Source organism: Malaya genurostris, chromosome 3, assembly GCF_030247185.1.
Source record: "Malaya genurostris strain Urasoe2022 chromosome 3, Malgen_1.1, whole genome shotgun sequence".
NCBI classification, from domain to species: Eukaryota; Metazoa; Arthropoda; class Insecta; order Diptera; family Culicidae; genus Malaya; species Malaya genurostris.
In genome coordinates, this window is record NC_080572.1 from 197,881,120 (window position 1) to 197,902,035 (window position 20,916).

A 20,916-nucleotide genomic window follows, 5' to 3' on the forward strand; every position below is an offset into this window, starting at 1 on the left:
AACTGATGGCGAAAAAATCTAAAGTTAGTTGTAGTAGCAATGTTTAGTGGAAACAGTCATTGCAAGAAACAACAATTGCAATATTGTCATTTTGTGATTTAAGGGCTCTCCGTGTCGAATTGAAAGATAGCAATTCCCAGTGAATTTTGTCGAGCAGCACCAGCGGACCAATTGAACCCGATAAAAGTCTGCTTATACTCGATAAGAAGTTCAAATGTAAAGATTCAAATTCGTTCAATCGGTCCTGTGTTGCACAATTTATTGGATATTGAATATCCAACGTTCAATAAATGACTCAACTTAGGATTAAATACTGAACGGCATCCCCTAAGGTAGTACGACGATAGAGCCATTTTGTATTATTCGCCTCTTTCGAATGGGCAAAAAGCAAAGTCTTGGCATTACATTCCTTTGGTGGAATTTGGCCTTTCTGTTTCCACAGACTTCGCAGCCGATTCTTAGTGTACAGAATCATTGCATGGCTAGTACTATGGATCCTACTGATACTAAGAATCCTTCCAGGTTCGAATGGGCAAATCACTTGATTTTTCAATCTTTGTCTGAATTCAAATAACATTTAGCGGGTTTCGAAAAGTTATGAAGGAATTGGATGAGATTAGCAGGTGTGAGAAAATTTAGGAGAGTTTGCGCAAGACTAGTGAGTTTAGACGGTTTTAACAGGAATTGTAAAAGTACAGCAAGTTGAACTGTGCAAAGTTAAGTGAGATTAGTTCGAATTCGATGAGTTTATTACTCTGAGTTAGTTCAGAGTTTAGAGTAATTTACCCATTGAAGTATCCCCATTTACTTTATTCGGTTCTTGATAGCATTATCGGGTTCATATCAGCCTGATATCGGACTGCACAGTGTCGTGCAATTGTCAAACTTTCTTTTTTGGAATCTTCCTCTAATATACATTTATTTATTACTATAATTTATATTAGGCGTATACATATATTATTATATATGTGAGAACCGTTCCAGGGCACTATATTTATCGGTGGTTTTATTGGGGCTCAGCACATGGGCTGCATCATATAACCGCCATATTGAATTTGCCATTCTAGCGCCTCTACCGTAGAAACACTGCAACTACTACATTCCCCATTGAAAAAAAGTTACCCTGTATCACAGTGGTAGTGAGTTTTCATGCTACACTGTTGTCGGCCTTAGTTTACTGTCTACTTTCAGGTACAAATTTGAACAGTTTTTTACAACACATTCATAAAAACTCGAATCCAATAAGAATTGTTGAGAGAAGCCATCGAATACAATTAAACTTCAGTTTTGTCACCGAACGCAGTTTGTTAAGCTCTCGTTTGGTTCGGTTTACTAGCAAAAGTTTGGAGCTGTTAAACATTTTACTAGTGAAAACGGGATTATCAGTGTCTGCTTTCGCGATAAATGGTATAGTTTTTGAAGTAGCGATCGAAAATCCGTATTTTTTTACACGAATTCTCTGTCGAGCTGGCAGAAAAGCCTCAATGGAAGAACTCCAGTTTTTGACCTAAAAATAATTCAACATACAGGCATCTTTTCTCCTGCTTCCTCATACGCGAGTGTGCCTTCATGAATGTACGTGCAAAGGTGCTGTGCTGCTCATCGCTATCCAGCTGTCTTGCTTCCGCACATAGCGGTCGGTATCGCAATGGAGTGTGTTGTACAACATTGATGAGAGAATCCAGCCGATTAGAGCAGAAAAATGTGCTGTAGAAGTGATGGTTTTGTATGGAAAGAATCACACTGACTGGTGATACAAGTACTATTGTCAGAGAGACAAGTGAATAAGATTCGAATACTGGAGAAACAGATGTGACTGTTGTGAATTGAAAAGTTTGGAAGATATTTTGTGCGAAGTATTATCGAAGCTTGGCTTGTTTTATACTGTAAACAAAGTTTTATTCAAACATGACAGATCAAACATCTGGTCACGATCATCAAATAGCCCTTTATCTTCAGTAATTACTTAATATTAAATAGCTTTGTCGAAAATCACGATTTTGAAATTTTAGTCGCTGGTACTTATTTGGAATATTGAACTCCAACAGCAGTGAATAATTGAAAATACTATACAGTAAAATTTACTCAAAAAACATTAAAACATTTCAAACAATATCTCCAACGATCTTAAGCACCTACAAGAAGCACACTGCATCCATTTTCAACTGAAAACCAAGAGAGAACAGTTTGTATGAGGAGCGCATTTGTGATCATTCTCACTTTTCCGCTTCAATTATTTGGTATGCGATTAGATGATAGGCTGTTAATTTTCTTCTCAGTGTAAATTTGAGAAAATCGAGTTGTACAGTGCTACTGATGTATCATATCTGACCAGGCAGTGATAAAGTGTCAAATTTTTTTTATAGAAAACAACAAAAATTCAATGCAAACTGCCATAAACTGATGATTTTTTCGGCAGCAATATAGCCAGAAAATTTTCTTGTTTACAATTTATGACATTAGTGGAAGCTGCTGTTTGTGTGTAGGTGTCATCGGAATGAAAAAAGCAGATAATAGTGAAAGAATGTGAGAGTGAGATCTAACTGTATCTCAACAGCACAAGTACAATGCAATAAAAGTAAAAATCTGCTCAACTGGCAATTGTCTATAAACAGAATCAGTTCTGTTGACAAGTTTAATGCTTCAAACAAGTGAGTTTGTTTATGTTTACGAAGAAACATAACGCCGCCATGTTTGAAGTTTGGTTGTGAGTGAGATGCGGATAACTATGCTGAAGACGAGCACAGCGAAGACGTAATTGTGATTTTGTGTTTTTGTTCAATGAAAAAGTAATGAAAAGTTAAATGAAAATACCAACACCGATATGCAAACATAAAGCTGGAGTGATAAAAGTGGAGGTTGAATAATTAGCTGAATATGTGTTCGTTACCGACGTAAACACGCATCGTACATACACAGATCAAACGAGAAGTACTTTTAAAATGTAGACACTAAGCGATTTCTAAACTTTAACTTATAGTGCTGTAGAACCGAAAAACCAGAAAAGAGTTTTAAATTGATACTATCTACGCCATATCTGTGCAGAATATCTTTGTCTTGATTTGTCTGACAGTTTGAAGAAATAATGCATCCCAGTGAAAAAAAAATTTTCTGAACAGTGATCAAATACAATCGTTACATCAGCTCCGACTAAAATCGCGCAAAATACGTCAATATGGAGACCTTAACAGAGAGCAGCATTGCTACGAATCTTCGTACTGAGCCGCTAATTCCCACATCCCCGGATGAAGAACGTACCATACATGATCTCCACAACAACAACAACGACGATGAGGATGTGACCAACCCCAGTAATTTACTCGAAGACCAATCGCAATCGTCTCAGGATAGCAGTAATCTGGCACTTCCTGATACACGACGACGACGTGATTGCACCGAAGAAACGGCCGGCAGCATGGCAAAAGAAATGCATAGTAGTGGCTCGTCGGACAATAGTTGTCCTGATGCTGCGGATTCGCAGCCAGAACGTGACGTGACGGAAAACACGGATTCCAGCAGTATACCGCTACCGTGCGAACCGGATGTCAGTGTTTCACCCTCGATCGAAGTGCCCCCGGAGGAAGCGGCAGCGATTGCTGCCGCCCCCACTCCTAAGATACATATTGCTCCCATAACCAATGGCAACTTGCTGCCGAAATCTACCGGGAAACCGACCACGATGCGGGATTTGGATCGTAAAATGAACAAATCACGCGGTCGGCCGAAACGGCGCCCAATGGTGGCTATGTATCAAAGTGAGGTGAGTTGAAAACCGATTTGATTCAGTATTTTTAGAAGATCGTTAGAGTTAATATGACACAAGCCGATTATCTTCGAGTAACCAAAATTCCTAAATGATTGCTATCTGATGATGGCATTTGAAGTCATTACTTATTTACGTTCGGGTCATCAGCAACGCAAAGTAATACCTTTTCCTAGCGGTTCAAATGGAAATGCTAAGTTGCACTAGCAGCGACCGCCAGTTTTTGGAAATTCTAGAAAACTATTGGGTAAATTTCGTAGATTGAAGTAAACTCCTGCTTCAAACAAACTGAATGAATTTACAAGAATTTAAAGACAGTAGCATTTTGATAGATCACGTACATTTAATTTTTGACGAAGTTTATTTGTGTGTGGAGACCGATTGTAAGATTGCAGATCATGAGACAATTGCAATTTCCATAGCGAGTACCCGTAGAGATGAAAAAAACACAGTGAAAATTAAGTGTTGAGAAAAATATTCAAAGCAAGCTATGCCTCGACGCAGTTAACTGAAAGTTTGGATCACAGGGCATCTATTCTTTTTTACGTATTGGAAAAGTGTACTAAGTTGTACTAATAAATTAGTAACTGAAAAGTACCTTAGTTTGAACAGCTCGAGTAGCTGGTACTCAATAGACCTTTTACGATTAAAACGAGAGAGGGATAAACAGTACAAGAGGTTCAATAGAATTAACAATGAAAGTCACTGGCGTGGATATACAAATGCATGAAACATTCCTTCACAAGTCCTGAAGAAGACTAGATTCATGGGTTCAGAGGAAGATCGATCAAAATCAGAAAAACAGCAAGAAAATTTGGAAAATTCTTAAGGCCATCGTCCAAGTACCATGCGCGCGAGTAGTTTTAGAAAATTTTCGTTGGAAATTTTGAAAAATTTGCCAAAACCAAAAACATACATGCCTTTGAAAAGCTATTATTTATCTGCAAGGCCAAAAATTGCTGAAAAATTCGGAGGATAAAAAATAGCACTGAAAAAATGAGTTTTTTTTGTGATCTTTCACAATTATTTGAAAAAATAGTTCGATGGAATAAAATTATGTCATCGCATTATTTTTCCAGATAATTGTGAAAGATCACAAAAACATTCATTTTTCTGAGCTATTTTTTTAAGACTCGGAAAATCCTCCGAATATTTCAGCCATTTTTGCCCTGCAGATAGATAAAATCCTCTCAAAGGTCTGTATGTTTTTGGTTTTGGCAAATTTTTCAAAATTTCCATCGAAAATTTCCTAAAACTATCCGCGCGCATGGTACTTGGACGATGGCCTTAAACAATTACTAAAACCTACACATACAACATTTAATGGTATAGAAGAGCACTCAGAGCAAGCGATACCAGAAAAAAATAGGCAGTTATTTTATAAACATTGTACAATAGATCAATCAAAGTACTGATTTGGTCGGTGAGCCTGTTGAGATAAAACACCCGATTAATAAATATTGTAGAGTTGTTGAATTTCAACCAATCGCTTTTGGACAATTGAAAATTTTTTTGCTTTAATTTAGAAAAATTGGCTAGTATCGACAACGTTAACTCAAAAGTGATACAAGATTGCTTTCATGTTATCAGACACGATCTGCTGGACTTGGCAAATCAATCGTTATACACGTGGCATATACCTAAAGGTAACTGGAACGGATAAAACCGAAAAAACCATTGGAAAAAATGTTGGCACTTGTTAAAGATCAGCTGATTAACTATTTGAACAGTAATAGTTTTCTAATACCGGAACCATCCGGATATCGGAAGAGTCACTCTTGCGAAACCGTTTTAATTCTGGTTTTAGCAAAATGACAGAAGAAAATCGAGGTTAAACATACTATTTTTACAGTGTTCTTGGATCTCTAATATGCTCTCGAAACATTTTCTAGACCTAGACCTAGAACGGTTTAGTATCGGAGGAATAGCACATAGGAGGTTTGAAAGCTATTCATTTTATAGAACCAGAGAACTGTTTCCAAGAAAATATGGTGTGTCACAGAGTCGTGTTATAGGACAGGTTTCGTTTATTATGTAGGTACATAAATGACATGAAGCAAGTTTTACCTACAAATTCATAAAATTAAAACTGAATGTCGTAAATAATAAATATATGATTATTTCTTCTTTAAGCACTGCGCATGAAGCCAATATTACAATAGATGGAGAGGTTATTGATCGCGTTCGAGAGTTGAAGTACCTTGGAGTCATAGTTGATGAAAAGCTAACATTCAAATCTCATATTGACATTGTCATTATCAAGAAGGTTGCCAACAAGTGCGGTGTTTTATACTGCTTGGAAAATGATCGAACGATCAATAGTAAAACTATCCTAAATGAATCAATCATTTCTCATCACATTGACTTCTGCACATCGATTCTGTTTCTTGCTAACAACACGCAAATATTGAGATTTCAGCGATTGCAAAATAAAGTACTCAGTTTGATTTCAAAATGTAATAGATATACTTCCTCTAATTTTCTATTGAATGCATTACAACTACTTTCAGTGAAACAAAGAGTATATCATTCAACAATGGTGTTCATTTTTAAAAACTTAAATGACATGCTGCCTCGATATTTGTGTGGTCGAATTGAAAGAGGAAGTGACTTGCACAGGTACAATACTAGAAATGCATCTGATGCGAGAACAGTTTGTAGCGATGAACTGGAACGACGGGAAGGGGGATCGATTGCTGATTTGTTCGAGGATTTTCCCCGAGTTGTAAATTCTCTTGCATAATCCTGGATAGTAAACCGTATTGGTTTTGAAGTCCTCGAAAGGACTATTTTGTTACGGATGATTAGGTTTGAATTTCAGAAAGAAGGGTACCAATCAAAATCAGTTGTAAGTTTAAGCCTTGACCTAGAAGAAATCATAACATAAATATAATCGTAACACAAGTCTTGCAATTTCATATATTTCAATATCTCATACATCTCAATATTTGAGTGAAAGAAATTATCAAATTGCTGTACGGGATTTTTTCCGCTTTCAGAAGGGCCAAACTGTGAAATTCTTTACGATATTAAACACTATTCGGAACATTTTTCTCAAATGCAATGCAGTCAAATGCCAGCTTTGTTTACGCTCGTTTGATGCGAATTTCGCACAGCCAAAAGTGCACAAAGCTAATCTAATTATTCTAGATTTGTACTAAACTGATGAATTTTACCTCCGTTTTGCAAAGAAGTAATCTTAATAGTTTCTTAGTTAAAATATATTGAATAAATAGTGCTGTTTTTAAACGTACTAAAATCGTTATGCTGATTTGTGGTAGTACTGGAAAGAGAATAAAAATTAAATAAAAGAGAATACCTAGGGCGGTAAACATTACTGCTAATCCCATCTGTCAATGGCGAGTTTTCTATGTTTACTTTTTTGCAATTATTTCTTTATGTTTCCTAAAATTTCTTCTGGTAAGGAGTAGATGATGGCCTAGGTCATTATGTAAATTAGTTAGAAAGAAAAGATTGATAATTACTTATTGATATACGAATGTGAAAATATACAGAAAGAAGCTATTAGTTTTGTAGATTGGATTTCAAATATTTTTCATCAAATCATCATTCCGAAACGCTGCAATGCAAAAACCACTTCCAACGTATTTTCAACTACAACATTATAAAAGTTCTGGTTGCTTTAAATTCGGGTTCTAATGACTATTTTCTTACTTTATGTTTCAGTGTCTTGTCATTTTGATATAGATTTTCAATACAGGTTTTTGACCTCTCGATACAGATTTTCAGATTTTTTTACTAAAATACGCAGATTTTAATGTGGCAACCCTGGGGATTCTCTACGATATTAAACACTGTTCGAAACATTATTCTCAAACGCAAAGCAGATTGCACTAAACTAATGATTTTTACTGATGAGTTTTACCTTTGATTTGAAAAAGAAAGTAGCCTTAATAGAGGCATTAGAAGGGCTGATTTTTGATAATATTCCTCATCACTATGCACTTTTCGTTTTCTTTTTCTCCAATGCAAACGACCAGCAGCTGGATGACGCAATCGCTCTTGTTAGAAGTGAAACTCACACTGCTAACGTCCCACAGCAGATATGCTTACAGAAAAACTAGTTTGGGAAACGGAACCTCATATTCGCCATTGACTGATGCACTAGTTGAATAATGCCGTGTGTAGTTCCTCTGCCTTAGGGTAGATGGCAGCCTGTGCACCCGATGTATCTCCGTTCATGGATTATCATAGACTGTCGCGAACAAACGTCCATTTATAGATTCGATTGATTTCGACGTTTCGTGTTTGGATCTATTTTTTCACTATTTAAACAATGCTTACGTATTAAACGTGGTAATAACAACAATCCTCCACCATCTTCCATTCGTTTCGTGAAAGAATAAGAAAAATAATCAAACAGGGAAAAAGTTTTTTTGTTTTTATTTGAAAGATATTTTTATTCAGGCCTATTTGCGTACAAGCTTTACGTGGCCGATTGAGCCGATTTTTTAAATAAATTTTTTTTGAGTTGGATCTCGTTGTCACCCTTTTTCTAGGGGAAGAGGAGCTTCCATTTCCCTTCTGCGAGGATTGAGAGGCACTTCGTTCGTGGTTCGTCTCGCCATCCATTGGCGCATCGGTGGTATTGTTGTTGATTTCGTTGCTAGTTGCTGGAGATGCGCCTTGTTGTACATTGTTTGCAGTTGCTGGTTGGTTGGGTGGTAAGTTGTTAACTGCAGCTGGTGTTCTATTTCTACTTTGTTCTATAGGGGATACGTTGGATGGTTTCGTTGAAGTGGATCCTTCACTGTTGTTGGTGACTGTCATAGGTGTACTGGGGTTGGTGTGAAGGAAGCACCGTTGTCCTTTGGTGTGGTTGTCTCCTTGTCCAGTTTATCACATGGCTTACCGTAGTGAACAGCTTTTTGGCAATATTGACATGTGGCCATCTGATTGTCATAGGTAACAAGTGATTTACACGGAATTCTTGTATCTAGACCGAAAATCACATAAGAAGGTATAGGCCTCTTCAAGTGTATGCGTAATAAACGTAACCCATTTAGAATACCGGGGGAAAAGTGCTTCCACTTTTCTTTTTCGATAGAGAGAATCTCTCCGTATTGGGACATAGTTTTACGAATATAAGGATCGATGACGCTTGAAGGAAGATCATCCACACGCACTTCTATAGCACTATCTTTCATATATACTGGAATGTTGTACTTAATGTTCTCGTGCTCCACATAATACATACATCCAACTCTTTATAAAATTGGATGTAAACAACATTATTCGTCTTATTGCATTGAAGTAAATGCACACGTTTAATGTCAAGATGCATTGCTCCTTGAGCAAACCTTCAAGTTCTCGTATCGAAGGGCGAATTTTGCACTACCTGAAGTCAACAACAATTGTATTCTTTCGTGTCGGCGGTAGCTTTTGTTCGTTTGGTTCACTCATTTCGAGGTCGTTCTATTGTTCACTACACAATACTGTACTTGGTTTCTTCTGTCCCGAACGTAAGCGGTTTTGTTTTATCGACTGACTTGGATGAGATGTTTTTTTGTTGTTTCAATTATAGAGTTTTTAACCTTAAGGTCATTCGCCTCTCCGGGCCAGAAAACTTTTCTGATCCTATGTGCGGGTGTTGGGGATCGAACCCAGGTAGGCTGCGTGAAAGGCAATGACTAACCCATCACGCTATACCCGTCTCTGGGAAAAAAAATATTTAGAAATCAAATCTGGAGTGATTTCGTAACACTTACGAGTTGCACAAATTTGAAAGTGAACCAAGGTGAACGTTGTAAATAAAGATGTCTTCCTACGACAAAAAATTGTTTTAGATTTTTTTTTAAATTGTTTGGAGGAACCTGCCCTTATCGTCTAACGGAAGAAAAAACACGATTTTTTTAGAGCTGTCGTAGAAAAATATAAATTCAAATTAGTTATTTAAGAGTTTGGTACCACGTGGGCAGAGATGGCATTTCACTAGAGTGATACACCAGGGCGTAGGTTTCAATTATACACTGAGGATACATTTGCTCCGCTCCACACAAAGAGGAAAGCGCACTTCTTCTCAGTGTCCAGACAGATAGACTTTGAGTGCGTGCTTGTGTTGAAAGAAGCTGGTGCGAGAGAATAACATTCTCTTCGCACGAATCGCTCTCACGTGCTCTCGCCTAAATACACCCAAGTGATCACTGGCGCGTGATGGTGAGCGAACACTTCTGTGAACTTCTATTAATAGAGAGTAGATCTGGCCTTGCTATGAAAAATTTGCAAGGAAAACCGAAAATTTTACGATAAATTGTTTTATTTTGCTGATTTTGCGTGTCCACGCTTCTTCTACGCAAACCATACACCAGAGTGCTCACCGGCGTGTACACCTCTGTGAAAGTATCTGCATCCACCTGAGAGAATTTATTAGCTGTGCTCTAGCACTTTGGTGCGATTCAGTGGAGGAGGTAAAAGGAAATATAAATATATAAACAAACGCACTCATGATGCGTGCACACTTTATACAACAGTGGTGTATATATGTGAAAGAGAAGAGCTCTCGTTGAAGTTGTCAGCGCGAGGGGAGAATTTTTTCTTGCTCTTCGTCACACAGAGGAGATGCACATCTCTGCACGTGGGTACCGGATTTGTGCTAAGTACACATAACTATTTTCATTACACGTAAACGTAGAAGTAAGTTTATTGTCAATGAAATCGAAGAAAGCAATTCATATTTCTAGGGGGCGGGTAGGGTGCAACACTTTCGAGAAAACTTATTTTACTTTGTATTTTGTTATAATAAAACATTTAAAAACAGTTTTGTCAAATTTTCAAGTCAGTCGAAGCAGAACTCGTGGGCCTGTGCGCCCAGATTTTGATTCTTCGCAGTATATGAGTTAAAAAAAGATAAAGTCCTATAACTTTCAGAGTTTTGTTCTGATATTCTTGAAAATTCAACAAAATATTCTAAAAACGTTTTACTGTAAGAAAATACAAATGTAAATGACATTTCCAAAGTGTTAGGACCCTGAACAATCGAAGTGAGTTTTTTATCGTTATTTCCGGAATCAGGAATCGAAAACGAATGTGGATAGTGCAACTTGGTTGGCCTTCATTCAATGCAATCTCCTAATTGATGAAAAAAGATGAACACTAGTCTGGATTGTATACCTCATTCCACAACCCGTAACTCCAGAACTGGAAATCGCGTTCCGGATAAAATTCAAATACAGTATATGACTTTGATTTGATTCGAAATTTTGTGAAAATCGAACCAACTATTTGAGACATACACACTTAACGAATATTTTGCACTAATTTAAATGGTGCGTGCACCGGACAAAATAATGGTCCTCATGCGACCTGCTATGCAATACTACCTAATAAAAATCAAGATTTATATAATACCATGATTCTAATGCCACAACTGCAATTCTACCTCATTTCCAGATAAGCGAAAACAAAATCGGTATCAAACTGTGTATAAAGAAAGCATCTGATGCGATAGTACAACAACCAAAGAAAGTGACTCGTAAACGATCGCGTAAATCCAAAAGCCTTACGGAGAACAGTGATGAGGATGTGGGCGGTGCCGCCTCGCCGGAGAAGCGATCCCGAAAACCACGGGAATCTACCGGTCGCAGGACCAACAACAATACGGAAAAGGGTGCCCAGGAGGAACATAAACCACCGGAAGATCAGAGTGTTTGGGCAGACCAACTACCGGAGCATGTGCTGTGCATGGTACGTATAGCCGATTGGCAGTGGAATCGGAGTAAGAGCTCAAACTAACTGCATTTGTTTACAGATCTTCCAAAATGCCATCCTCGACGAGGGCTGTATTCCATCGTTGGTTCGATTTGGCAAGGTGTGCTCCGCCTGGCATAGAGCGTCCCAAGTGTCTTCTCTCTGGAGAACGGTAGATCTCGGTACTTGGACTAAGGAACGGTTCAAGACTGAGCTGAAGTTGAAGTGGCTTATCGATAATCGCCTTCGCAACAGTACCGATGTTAGTTTGGGTAAGTATCTGGAGGTGGGCAGAGGCGCATTTAAAGATCTATTAACCTTTTGATTTATGTGCATCGTCATAGGAAACTGGAAGGTTACCAACGTTCAATGTGTATTGGATAGGCTGCTGGCAGCCGCTCCCAACCTAGTTGGAATCACACTTAACGGTTGGAAACAACTTACCTCCGAACATCTGATGTTCTTAGTTCAGGAGTTCAAGAGCCTTCGACGAATCGATTTGAGCTCCATAAACGTGAGTTAACGTGTGTGATAAAATTTTTGAATACAAAACAATAATGGCGTATTTTTTTCTGTTCAAAGGCTGAAGTTAACGCCAACAAAACAGCAGTTGGGCAGGTTTCACTGTGCAACGCAATCTCAGAGATGGGTGAACGGTTAACTCATCTTTATCTGGCCCACAACCGTCTCAGTGGCATTCCACAGATTGTTAAGGCTCTTTCGGTAATAATCAAATCGTGAAAACGTATGATGCACTCTTAACGAATGATTTCTGTTCTTCACAGACCCAGTGCCCAAACATGATCTTGTTAGATCTATCTAATGTAAGCACAATAGCCGTTTCACATGGTATACTCAACATCGAACAACTTCAGCATGGCTGCCAGAAGCTCAAAGTGCTAAGGATAACCAACTCGCACATCAATCTAAGCACGGCAACACTTCAAGAACAGGTTTGTTAGATTACTGTCACTCGAAATGTTTATCCTCTAACGATCTTCTCGAACAGATGGAGTCACCAGGTTTTCCCGAACTTGAGGAATTGTCGGTAGCCTCTTTAGCCGATGAATCTCGTCTCTTCAACGATGAATACCTTCAAAGGATTCTTAAAACCAGTACCCAACTTAAATTACTGGACTTGCGAGGCTGCTCTCGGTTAACCCACGACAGTTTAATTCGATTACCCACCTGGGATCTGAAACATCTATTTCTTTCCGGTTGTTCGATTACCAGGGACGTAGGGTAAGTAGGGGAGCATCTTTTTCTCGCATGAAACAGCAATAACGGTTGAATTCTTCTCCCAGTTCGGGTCTGGAATTAATTGCTTCCAAATGGGCACATAGTCTAATAGAATTTGACCTGGCATGGGCTAACGCAACCAAACCTCTGGATGATGCCCTGAAAGCGTTAGCAGATAAAGGTTCCGAATCACCTTTGAAGTAAGTAGTAAATCAAATCTCTTAGTCACTGTTTTTTTTACTGTAACGGAGTCGAATTCCAACAGCCACCTCAATTTATGTGGATCATCGGTTTCGCTGGAAGCGGTCAAAGAAGTTCTTACCAACTGCCCGCACATCAACTCCATCAATCTCTCCTCCTGTCGTGGCCTTCCCCGTGGCGTCAAGCGACTACTGCAGGGTCCAACAGAGATCGCCGAGCTGCGTGAAAATCTCGGTGTGACATTGAAACAACCCAAGCTAATTGAAGCTTAAAAACCGCCAGCAGGATACAACCTGGGGACAGTGAACCTCAAACGATAAGTTATTATGTGCGGTCGTAATGTTGGTGATACGCAGCACAAAAAAAACGGTGAGATTACCGGCGGGCATATTAGTATATTGCAAAAAGACTATTTTGTGATATTTTTACTCTGTGGAAGCAATTCCAGCTGTGGATGCTTTGCTGGCGACGATTTATCAGATTGTTGCTGTAGATAGTTCTGTTCTCCGGGTTTGCTAACCCTCAACGGTACATCAGTCTGTACCGCCAACAATGTGCTATCACGTCGCCCATTGAACGATCTAGAATTATCTCGAATCATATATTTATTTGCTATAGTTAAATGTTTTGTGCGCAATATTTTTGATCCCAGTTTTATTAGATTCCTTTGGCAGCTTACGTCAATCTCATACTTTATCATCAACCATATTTAGGCAAGCTAAAACGAAATGAATCAGTACAAATTGTTTACGTTGTTGTTTAGGCGATATTGAAAAAAAAAAAACCAATGGAAAATTAGGCTCTCTAATTTGTCTTACCCTGTGGTATGGAAATCGCGATCTGCAAGAGATAACCAATGGTGATTTTGGTTACATCTGGTAAATGTTCAACAGAGCTTCAATCATAAAGTTATGACAAATGAACTTGGATTGGTGTCAAATTCATGGTAGCGGTTGAGATACAGAAATAACTGATGCGGAATTGTTTAAAATTGTTGATATAAAGCCAAGGAATATGATAAGCGTTACGATCTGATCATATACTGATAAACTAAAACAAAATTTTATGTTGCGCGTAAGAACATGAGTCGGAAGTGTAAAAATGTAAAGATCTCCTATAGAAATATTATTATGAAGGCATATTCAGCAACACAATAGTTTGAAAATGTTACGATTCTATAATAGTGAATGGATATCAAAATCTAGAACCGATGTAGAAAAGAAGTTTGCTTATTACAAACACTGTTAGTTCAACGATAAAAACACGATAGAGCATGCGAAATGAAAAGTCGAACGGAAGTCGACGAGCATTGAATTTCTGCGTATGGCAGAAACTGTTATACAACCACAACATTCAACGGCCATTTAAGTTCATGGCGACTTGTACACCACAACAATGAAAATTTCGAATTTCAGTTCGATTTCCCGTCGAAATAGTACCGAGATCGCAATCATTATCAACATACTGTACAACAATCATTATGTTGTTAATTGAAGCTGGTGAGCAGTTCCCAGAACTTAGAAACAGAAAAAGGTTGCAAAATCAGAATCGCCTTGCTTCGGTTTGGAAGAAACTTTACACACGTCTTCAATATGTTAGAACCCATTGTATCAATGGATGGAAAATTTTGACCCACAATAATTTGAACGGTTTTTTTGTTGCATGCACTTTCTTCGAATCGTTGTAATTCGAATACTGATAATTGGATAAAAAAAAGAGAAAGTTTTTTGACGCAGGACTACGTTTTTCTTTACTATGGGGGTGCATTTTCAAAGTTTCACAATACGACAATGTAACAAAAATTACTTCGGTTTTGTTTTCTTAATAGTTTTTCCCTGTTTGAGTATTTTCCCTAATTCTTTCACGAAACAGTTGAAAAAAGATGTAAGATTGTTGTTAATACCACGTTTATTACGAAATATTGTTTAAATAGTAACAAAATAGGTTCAAACACGAAACATTAAAATCTACCGAATCTATAAATAGACCCTGTTGCACGTTTGCTAGCTTCAGTCTATGATAACCCGCGAACGGAGACACATCGGGTGCGCAGGCTGCTATCTACGCCCAGACAGTTGAACTACACAATGACGAACATGAGTCTCCGTTCCTCAGGCCTAGACGCAGAAAAACAACTAGTTCCTCTGTGCGTCATATCTGCTGTTGAACGTTTGCAGTATGAGTTTCGCTTCGAACAAAAGCGATTGCGTCATACAGCTTCTGGTCGTTTGCATTGGAGGAAAAAAAACGAAAAGTGGACAACGATGGGTAATATAATACAGTACGTTCTCATGGCTCTAAATGATGTTTAAAGAACTATTATGATTACTTTCTTTGTAAATCAAAGGTGAAAATCATCAGTTTAGTACAAATCTAGAATAATTCGATTAGCTTCTTGCACTTTTCGTTGTGCGAAATTCGTTCGAGAAAAATGTGTTTAATATCGTAGAGAGTTCCACAATTTGGCTCTTCTGAATGCCAGAAATGAATCCCGTATAGCATTTTTATAATTTCTTTCAATGAAGTATGCAAATCCGAAATGAATCCACATCAACATTCTATATTTTGCTATTTTTGTGGCTGTTGGGACGTCCCATTTGTGGAAAAGATACAAACGAAATCAAGTAAAACGAAAGCTCCTAACTAAAACTTCTGTTTGGAATGCAGTGCGAACAGACACAAAGTCAGTTTCGCTTCAAACAAAAGCGATTGCGTCATACAGCTTCTGGTCGTTTGCATTGGAGGGAAAAAACGAAAGGTGGACAACGAAGAGTAACATTATACAAAACGTTTTCATGGCTCTAAATGATGTTTAAAGAAGTATTATGATTTTTTTCTTTGTAAATCGTTCGCAGTGCAGCTTTTCGCTTCAAACAAATGCAGAAAGCTCATCAAAGTGTGAACACAACGGAGAGAACACATATACAAATCGACAATTCTAAGTGATTGTCGATCTTTATGTACAACATAAAGCTTTTTAATTTACGAGTTAAAATTCGAAGACTATTAACTCCATTCATCACGCGTTCATTCGTGATCTCATTTTCTAGAACCTACATTTATACCTATTGTAAAACCTACTTGTTTGTGGTTCGTGTATGGCGATGACAGGAGCATTCACGACAACTCCTACTGCTGCTCTAGAGGTGCTACTGTGCATTAAACCACTACATGTGTTCCTAAAACAAGAAGCATTATCTTGTGCATACCGTCTTAAGGTTCCAAAGCCCTGTAGGAACAGTAACCCTTTAGATTATGCTACTAGCCACACTCGCTTGTGGTCTCAAATGGTTACGTGGGATGAGTATTTACTCGCTCCTAGTGACCTAACTCTCACATGCAGTTTTCCTTCCAAAACATTCAATGTGAGCTATCCTCTTCGTGAGGAATGGTTGTCTGGTTGTCTGGAACGACAACTTGATGAACACATAGATTGTTATACGGACGGTTCTCTTTTGAATGGTCGTGCTGGTGCTGGTGTCTACTGTCGTGAAATGAGGCTGGAACAGTCTCATTCACTTGGTAGATACTGAACTGTGTTCCAAGCAGAAATCTACGCAATTCTGTGTGGAGTACAATCGGCACTTCAGCAGAGGATATGTGGTAAACGAGTTTATTTTAGTTCCGACAGTCAGGCAGCCTTAAAAGCACTCAGTTCGAATGACTCACGGTCGAATCTAGTGATCGCATGTCGAACTCAAATTGAAGACCTCAGCATTTCAAATGCTGTTTACTTCTTATGGGTACCCGGCCATTCTGGTATTACTGGAAAAGAATGGGCTGATGAGTTGGCTAGAGCTGGTGCAACGAATGATTTCGTTGGTCCTGAACCAGCTTCACCACTTTCAACTAGTTGGATAAAGCACAAGATTCGTTCTTGTGCTGCATCCAAACATGCCAGCTACTGGCGCAGCTTGCAAACTTGCGCTCAGACAAAAGCATTTCTACAAGATTTAAATCTGAAAATGTCAAAGTGTCTACTGCATTTTTCCAAGCATCATTGCAGTATTCTGGTCAGAGCTCTGACTGGACATTGCAAACTCAATTATCACATGACTACTATTCAACGTGCTGAGTATTGTTCGTGTGATTTGTGTGAATGCGATTACGGTACTTCATATCATCTGATATGTAACTGTCTCGCATTGACGGAACTACGTATCCGGCTTTTTGGTTCTCCATACATGATTGAGTCTGTGTATGCGGAGCTAAAATTAAAGGATATTCTCTCGTTTCTCACCCAATGTGGTAGGGTTCATCGTTCTTCCTGGAGTGAATGAATCCTTTCTGTATTCACCTTAAATAGGGTTTAGCAGATTGTTTGGCATACTTTATGGGGTACCGAATTTACTTCTGCTCATACATACTGTGAATCGTTCCGCATTCTTCCGGGATGGCAGAATGGTGTCGCTTTTGTAAAATCTCTAAATCCTCTCGGGGGTTGGAGGTTTTATTAACTGTGCATCGTTTATCAGAAGGAATGCACATAGTAACAAACCTAAATAGGTTTTACAGCAGACTGTTCGGGACCTCGTAGAGGTACAGAATTTACTTCTGCTTTCACTAAATGTGATCCCCAGCATGTTGTTCAGCATCCCTTAGGGGTGCAGAATTTACTTCTGCTTTTCTGTGTTTTTGTGTCGTCAATTTTCCCCATTCTCCTAGTCCAAACCTTACCATTTCCCTTCAATCCTTCCCTCTTATATATCGGGAAAATTATGCTAAAAACAAATTGATGGCAAGGCACAAATCTCCAAATATCAAGGGGAACGTGCCATTTGAACCAATTTGTTCTGATTCCTGTTAAAAAAGTATCCCGAATTTTGAATTTTCGAGGGGGCTACGTATGTTCAATTTTTGATCTTTTGGTATCGTTATGTTGGTACTCATGACCCTCACTTGTATCGACAATTTCGACCATTTCGAGTGTCCAGTCAGTTTTTAACAGCTACTGTGCGTAGATATGTTTTAGCTTGTCAGATTTTCGTCTATCCCAAAATATGGATCAAAGAATTTGTATGAAATTTTGTTGTATACTGACAATAATTGCATATCAGTTCCATATTGATAATCGACAAGTTGAGAAAACGATGATTTTTTCGTTACTGATCCGTGATACTATTGAGTCATATACATAGACTACATTATAATCTTTTCATTCGTCATTTTGTTTTTCGTTTATATAAAATCTGTTACGAAACAAGATGAGTCCCATATGCGAGTACCCTTTTTAACGAACGAAAAGATACTCGCTTAACGGTCTCATCTTAGCATGCTGTGCTTCTCTCGCACTTGGCAAAATTTCATGTATGATGTTCCATACGTGTGAAAATTTAAAGCGTTCAATATAACTAAGTTTGTGGTATCATGTCAGTAGGGTCGCCGAGACAAAATACGGGCCCGAGGGGATTGCAGTATCACATGAGAATAAATCCTCCATGTATTTCCCACGCCAAAACGCGACTCTCACATGACTTACAGCTTAAGGAGAAAGACTCTTTGCAAGTGTAACCATTCCATTCAGGTTTTTGAGTTGATTTCACAAGCAGTAATAGGAATGAATTGTACATCCCTAACAAAAACGTGTTGAATCAACTGTCAAACATATCTAACAAAAATAACCGATCTGAAGCCATTGAGAAACATGCCAATTATAAAAAGTTTTGATTGCTCTCAACAATGTGTGCGTAAAAACAAGTTCGTTTACCTTTTTCCTGATTTTATCAAATAAAACTGACATAGATCAACAAACGAAACAAATCAGTGATTTCTCTTAAGAATTGCAATTTTAGGAAAGTAAAACTCTTAGTCGAAAACTGTACGATTTGTCTGAAAACTGGTTATGATAAATATTCCGGTCTCAGTTTACTTGCACTAACACACTCCATTAGAAACTAACACTATTCCAGATGGAGTTTTATTGCTAAATAAAAAAGTACATACAACCTTTGTTTTGCTAAACAAACGGCCATAGATACTGCAGGTTGTCGTAAAACCCTTTTTTCAGAAAACTGTTTTCCCAACATTATTATTTATTGTTATAGCTTTATAGAGGTTTTAACCTTAAGGTCATTTGCCTCTTCGGGCCAGAAAAATTTTCTAACCCTATGAGCGAGGATGGGAATCGAACCCAAGTGGGCTGCGTGAAAGGGCATCGACTTACCCATCACGCTATACCCGTCCCCAGAATGTTTAATGTTTAATTGTGCACACAAACTAACACCAGCTAACTTGGTTTACATTTGTTGCTTAAGGGGCGGGTAGGGTGTTACATTTTTGAAAAATCATTTATTGTTTTCTTTCTATTTTTCTGATAGTAAAATATTTCAAGAATATTCTGTGAAATTTTGAAGCCTATCGGAATAGAACTCAGCAAGTTATGGGCCTTTAACTTTGCCCATCTCATACTACGAAGAAAGAAGAGCTGCGCACACAGGCCCAAGATTTCTGCTTCGATTAACTCAAAAACTTGACAAAACATTCTCGAAATGTTTCATTATAAAAAAATACAATAGAAAAAATTTGGCTTTTTGAGAATGTTAGAGCCTTCGTGCTCCCTTGAGTAATAAATTGTTTCCTTCGATTTTATAGACAATAAACCCCCAAAATTTCAAAAAATTAAGAAAAAATTAAACAGAAACGTTGGGTTTTAGAAAAACTTCTGCTCTAACAATGCTGCTTTGATTTGTTCACTTCTGATTAGTCTGCGCTGAGATACAGTGGACACGCAAATCATGATTTTTAAGAAGCGTCCTCAAAAATGCCTCTTCACAGACTTATTTCTCAATATTTTTCCACGAAAAAAATACAAAATGTTGTTCGAATGATGCTTTTTAACATACAAAATATATAAATTTATTTTGTTAAAAGATAGTTCTGAAAAAAATCGCAAAAATTATGATTTTTTTCATTTTTAGACCCTATTTGGCCCCTCTCGAAATCAAAAACAGATATATAATTATTTAGAAGGTCTAAGACATGTGTTGCAGAAGTAACAAGACAGTAAACGCAAAGAAATGAAATACAACAGTTCCAGTGGAAAAATTTAAAGTGTCTGTTAAAAACACCCGTAAAAGGCACACCGAGAATTAGGTACATAAGCAATCTTCAGTAACATTATTTTTTTATCTTTGGGCCCCTCCCGAAACGAAATCCTGAGTACGGGCCTGAGTGGTTTGTTTATGTGTTCATTGCGTTCATTCGAATTTGAATTTGAATAATTAGATATGTCAAAAGATTAACTTCACTCATCAGCAGTTTATCGGTGTTTACAAACTGTGCTCTGTCTGTCCAAATGTGTTCATCCGATTGAGGTTAGCAGTGACAGTAAAAAAAACTAATTATTTTATTGTTCGCTAGTTGTCAATGCGACCATTTCCGTTTTGCATTCTCAATAACAATCTTCAAATGTTAACCTCGTGTATAAACAGAATAAAAACAATCCGTTAATTAACTCAAATGCTCATTTTAATCGATTGAACTGTGCAGCCCCAATAGTCTGGCACGGTTTTTCTCTTCGGCTTTGACTGAGCGTGCTGTTTGTGCATGTATTGGTATGACGGATCCGTTAAAATTTGTAGATCGGTCGCAACGATACACAAATCTGGATTATTGATTGATTTTTTATTATTATGAAAAATAAGAAACACTTAAATCTTTGAATATCCGGGGCCCTGAAAAAGTCCGACCCCGGGGGAAATCAAAATTTTCAAATTTCAATGAACTAACCTCAAATTATTTATGCAATTTCTGAAAGTAACGTAAATATAGACGTTATCCATCGGGCCAACTCGATAGTGGACAGAACCCATACATGACTGAATATGTTTTTCTTGTTATAATTTCAATTTCAATTTTAAATCTGACAATTTATAGATCTAGAACCAAAACACTGCTGAATATGCCGTCATGAAACTTGATAAATGTAACCAATACACTCTGAATAACTGAAGGTTTGAGTTTTTTGCTTCTACCCTTCAACTATTCCAGAAGATATTCGGTGAGCT

At 37.8% G+C, this 20,916-nt stretch overlaps 1 protein-coding gene across 5 annotated transcripts; it reads left to right on the top strand.

Annotated features, from left to right (window-relative positions):
• Positions 1-1,265: 1,265 nt before the first annotated feature.
• Positions 1,266-19,528, top strand: LOC131434777 (F-box/LRR-repeat protein 6). 5 transcript variants are annotated; one of them, XM_058601906.1, is made up of 10 exons: positions 1,266-1,407; positions 2,464-3,760; positions 11,174-11,467; positions 11,532-11,742; positions 11,815-11,984; positions 12,053-12,193; positions 12,256-12,423; positions 12,480-12,712; positions 12,775-12,909; positions 12,975-19,528. In XM_058601906.1, exons 2-10 carry the CDS (start codon positions 3,176-3,178, stop codon positions 13,180-13,182), a joined length of 2,145 nt encoding a protein of 714 aa, XP_058457889.1. In that variant the 5' UTR covers positions 1,266-1,407; positions 2,464-3,175; the 3' UTR covers positions 13,183-19,528. The 5 variants fall into 5 exon arrangements, with proteins under 5 accessions (XP_058457889.1, XP_058457887.1, XP_058457888.1 ...); XM_058601905.1 differs by having other exon boundaries at positions 1,280-1,407; positions 2,367-3,760; XM_058601908.1 differs by having other exon boundaries at positions 1,281-1,407; positions 2,981-3,760.
• Positions 19,529-20,916: the final 1,388 nt, after the last annotated feature.